The sequence below is a fragment of the Pyxicephalus adspersus genome, chromosome 6, assembly GCF_032062135.1.
Source record: "Pyxicephalus adspersus chromosome 6, UCB_Pads_2.0, whole genome shotgun sequence".
Classification (NCBI taxonomy): Eukaryota; Metazoa; Chordata; class Amphibia; order Anura; family Pyxicephalidae; genus Pyxicephalus; species Pyxicephalus adspersus.
Window position 1 is genome coordinate 64908372 of NC_092863.1, and position 5338 is coordinate 64913709.

Sequence of the window (5338 nt, forward strand, 5' to 3'; positions counted from 1 at the left end):
ATATATGCCAATTGAATTTTACAAGCAAAATACTAGTGAGCTTTAAGTTTTAGAGATCGAAAAACATTGCTTGGGAATAAAACTGAGATAAATGTGTTATGCCAGTGTGAATTGACTAAACTGGCACAAATTGTAGTTCTTTCTTCAGATAATAACTTCATGTCAAACATTGTAAATTAATTGCTGAGAAAATGCAGTAGAGCGAGAATTGGCTTTTATGGGTTTGTACACTTTAACTGTTAAAGGTGAAATGTTCTAGCCACTTCTTCAAAGGATTTGCAACAACAGTATATATTTATTTATTTTTTGTCTTGACTTGCTTTAGCTCGTGTTCTGTGTTACCTGCAAACTATAGAGCAGGCACCTCCCAGTTAAACACATGTACTTTCCCTTATTTCCTTTTTGCCCTGGGGAATTGTTCCAGCAAGATCTATCCAAAGCATGAATAGTTGCGCCCTTGTCCTGTGTATACAGACAGGCTAGCTAGTTTAAGATTTTTAAAAGCCATCTTGTAGATGAGATGTTAACAAAGATAAAAGAGCTAGTAATGGTGTTGCATCCTGACTAGTATGCTGTTAGGCCTGAATGCTTATATATCCCAATATTCAGATTTTTGTATTCTGTAGGTGTAGTCCTCACCCTATTGATTAAAAGGTCAGCTCACTCAATGGGCAGTGGGGACTGTGTGTGAAGGGTTTCTGCTCCCAACACTTACATAAATGTTGGTGATCCAGCATAGCCTTGTTTCTGGTGTTTTATTAGTTTTAGGACTACAAAACTGTGCCTATTAGTATTTTGCACCACAGATAAAATTACCACGGATTTCCTTTTCCCACATAATCCTTTAAATGGCATGGAGTCAATGAGAAAGACTGGGATACATAAGCTGATGCTAGAAAACGAGATGATTCACAATAAGCAATGTCTTTTAGAAACCCCCAACCAATCAATGCAGCTGTATAGGTTGCGGGTCATTTTATGTGAAACTTCTTTTTAGCCTACAGAATTATCTTTCTCCACCATGAAAAATTTGGTTGTGTTTACCCCCCAGGCTAATGGTTTCCAGTCTGCATACTTGTAACCCTAACACTGATGGTAACAAGTGTAGTGACCACATTACTTAATTATTCAGCACACTATTTGCACCTTAACCCATAAAAGCTATGATAACACATTCCTCCCCTCCAACTACAGTGCTGCCTTTATTCTAATATTTGTGTTTTTTGCAGTAATTTTCATGTTCAAGAAGATTTCCCTCATTTTTTGTATTCTGTGTTTAGTAGAGGTCTGTAACTGCCTACAAATTATACAATTGTAATTTTATTTAAATGGTGGTTTTCCAATAATTTTGGCAAAGATGTTTTGAATGTTTCAAAAAGCTTTACTTTTTTTTTTCTCAGGGCAAGATATATTAATGAGTGTTTTTTTTGTATAAAGGTTCATCTTCCAATAAACCGTCTATTCTTATTTGTAGATTCCATTGGCCTTCACAGAGTGGAGAATCCAAGTCACACAGAGCCTGCTGTAAGCCTCCACTTGTACAGCCCTCCATTTGACCACTGTCAAACCTTTGACCAACGAACTGGACACAAAAACACAGTTAAAATGACATTCTGGAGCAAGTACGGCGAAAAGACTCCAGTGGTGAGTGTAAACATAAAGAGGCGGAGGATTAGAGAAAAGGGATTTGTTTTTATGGATAGCCAGAGAAAAGAGCACATTCACAGAACTGTAGAATACAAGTGGTGGTAAAACATAAGCCTATTTGGACTATTCTTTGTTTTGAACATGGTATAATTTAGGATTATGCCCCATGTTGTCTTTGTTTCATTACCTTGCAACAAATCTGACTTTTTTTTTTTTTTCATACTAACTAAAGATGATGTAGGAAGAAATGCTCAAAACTGCAGATGTGGACTTTTTATCTGCAGATGTGGACTTTAACATTTTAAAAACAAATAGGATTAGAACAGATCAGAAATAAGATCATTCCTACACCAATGTTTTCCAGTAAAATAGATGAACACATTGATACAAGAATGCAAATCTAGAGCCATTAAACATAAAACGTTATATCTAATAATTTTTTAATTATTTGTGTTTTTACAGGCAACCATACAGTCAAAGGAAAACAACTAGACATGCCCAGAGTATTGTATTGGAAGCCTTCATAAAAAAACAAAAAACTGTGGAGCCCTGAAATATTGTCATCTGCAAGAACTTGCATCTTTCTGAATTTCTTGACCAAACTGTACATACACCCTCAGTAGGATTTAGAAGATGGCAGTTTTGGAATGCTTATTGTCTTAGCCATATCCTTCTCAGGGCTTAAACCTAGACTAGAAAAGAAACTTTATTTTTAAAACAAATGATTTTTACTTTTATAAGGATCTGTATAATTGCACATGTCCTTGACTTAAAAAAAAAGACATTTCCTAACTTGTAAAATTAGTTTACTGTTTTTAAACTGCCTTAATTTGTATGTATAGGTTTTTAACAATGTTGTAAGAAATGTACATTTTGATCTATGTATATTTTTAGAAAATAAAAAACAGGGTGATGAATTTGGAGTCGTCAGGAGCAATAAAGTTCAGATTCATTATTTTGGTTTCTGCGTATAGTAAAAGTCTATACGTTGGCCATATATTTTTAATATTGGTTCGGTTATTTTAGGTATTCGAATAACCTTTTTATTTTCTCTGTAAAATCTGGTTTATGTTCAGAACATTATTTCTAGTTAGCCTAGTCCATGAAAGTGACATTAAATGGTTTATGATTTAGTTTAATGTGCATTAGAAATCAAAATTTGAGGGGAAAAGAGGGGCAATCCCCCCAAGAAAAACAGTCGAATCAATAAATACAGAGAGTCCTCTTTAAGCTTTTCTGTGAAGAATTTTATTGCCATACATGGTAACTTAACTTTAACCAGTATTTTTTTATTTAAAACATAGGAGATAGATAACATTTCTATCAAATATTCAGTGGCTAGCAGGATTCATCAGCTAGAAATCAGTGGCTAGCTAGCGTGATAACATTTGGTAGCTAGCAAGAATCAGTTCACATTGTTTCCACCTCTGGTCATTAAGAATTAGGCTTGTTTACATGGGTTGCTTCAAATGCAATAAAAAATTGGCCAAAATTGTTATGTGGTTAGAATTTTTTTTTTTTTTTTTTCATGCCATTTCCTGATCAGTGTTTTAAAGAGTATGAAATATATGGGGGGATTTGCTTAAGAGGACTTACTGATTAGCAATACACTTTTTGATTAACCCCATCCCCAGATTTGAAGATAATAAAATTGTTGCTGCTGGCTCTGCCTTGGCTTCCAATGGTAATTACCATGCAGATTCGGGGTTTCCTGACCCAAAACCAAGTATCATATCCAGAGTTCTGACCAAAAATGTTTAAGCTGGGCAACAAGCATCTTCATAAAGTGTTCATTTTTTTACGTTCACAGGGGGTACCTTTATTTTTGTTGCTCTAGTATGGATGGTGAATAACTAAATGTCACAGATTATTACAAAACATTTGATTGACTTTTCAGACACCTCCCATTAATTTTAATTTTGCAAAGATTTTTAGAATAAGTATAATTTATTAATAAAAGAGTAATACATTTTTATAGTACATACATACCATGCACGCTGGTCTCAATGTTTGATGCGTTTCACAAGATCTGTTTCCTCAGGAATGATATGAACTGTTATAAAGATAGATATTTCACATATGTTAAAAAAATAATAAATTCATTCACTCCCGCATACTCTTTATTTTTTTGTGTTTATTAGGTTTTTGTTTTTAAACATACAAACAACAAATGTAACAAACTGTATCCACATAAGGTAGGGAAGGGAAAACAGTAACAGGAGGGGGAACGTATCTTAATCTATTATTATTAAACAAAATTTATATAGTGCCAACATATTATGCAGCGCTGCACGTTAAACAAGGGTTGCAAATGAAAGCCAGATACAGTGACACAGGCAGAGGAGAGGACCCTGCCCCGAAGAATTTACCATCTATAAATCACGAATTACAACATATGAAAGGCTTAATTACAACCCCTGGGAGAGGGGGAAGAAATGGGAGAGTATTGTCTTTAGTAGGGCTGCTATATATTAACGGGCATACCAAACTCTTATATACACTGAAATATTCACATAACTGGGACAACTTGCCCAGATATCACATACTTGGCCACATCTAACCATTAGAGTATCTATCAGGGCAATCTGTATTAAAATTATCTTTGAAACTAACATAAGAAAAGAGTGTCTATGCTTCCTTCCAGTATAAATTGAAATTTCAAGTGGGAAACAAGGCAAAACACTAGGACACACATAGACTTACCGGGACTGTTGCACCTCAAGATTGTTTATGAATATGTAAATAGATATGTATATGTATATAGAGGTACGTATATATATATATATATATATGATATAAATGTACATATATGTGTGTATAGATATGTGTTCAGGGATAAATGTATATAATACTCTGGAGGAGATAATATTCCAATAGATAGACTGGATCTAAGCAACATAAAACAATACAGGAATGTAATGCTAGGAATGGGATGTTTCATTAAAACCTGGTGTATCTGTGTACTGGCCTCTCGCCCGCCTAGGGGGTCTCTAATTCAAGAACTTCAAGAAGAAATTAAGACTTCACAGGCATAACAAGAGGTAATAAATACCAATAGAGGGTTTGCCAACAAACAACCACAAACAAACAGATGAAAAGAAAAGATCACTAGTAGGTCCTTCAAGGGGCAATTAATCCATCAAGCCAGAGTGGGCAGAAGATGGATGCATAATCAAACAGATGGGTTGGGTTGATAACCCAGCTGGACCTCTGAGTGACCCTTACATTTAGATTCCAGCAAGAGATTCTTGTATCAAATTTAGTTGGGAGGTTCACCAAATGACAGTAACCAATCCCAATCTATTGGGGTGGGTGCCAACTGATGGTCATCGTACCAAACACACCCACTAACCAATCAAGGAGTCCCAATGTTACCTAATGGGACTTAAATATATAAAAAGGGGAGCTGGAATATAACAGAGGAGAAGAAGGGAATGATGGGAGCTCTTAGGGAATCAGGCTCATGGAGTACCCATCAACATCTTTACAGGTAGCTATTACACATTCCTGAATGGCATTCTATGGTATTTGATGTATTGTGTAATAAGTAGTTACTAGATGATTACAGGGGTTACTACTAATAACTATGTCCATGTGATATATATGTAACATTGATTGAAGTTCCTATGTGTTTAAATATCTGACAATATTGCTGTGTACTTTGTCTTACCTTGTTTTCTTAATTAAACTG

At 34.9% G+C, this 5338-nt stretch overlaps 1 protein-coding gene across 2 annotated transcripts in view; it reads left to right on the forward strand.

Annotated features, from left to right (window-relative positions):
• CDO1 (cysteine dioxygenase type 1) overlaps positions 1-3761 on the forward strand; it is a 43617-nt gene extending 39856 nt beyond the window's left edge. For both annotated transcript variants that reach the window (XM_072416063.1, XM_072416062.1), the window contains exons 4-5: positions 1475-1644; positions 2110-3761. In XM_072416063.1, the coding sequence (XP_072272164.1) occupies positions 1475-1644; positions 2110-2139 (200 nt within the window). In that variant the 3' untranslated portion in view covers positions 2140-3761. The remainder of the gene's footprint in view (positions 1-1474; positions 1645-2109) is intronic.
• The last annotated feature ends 1577 nt before the right edge of the window (positions 3762-5338 follow it).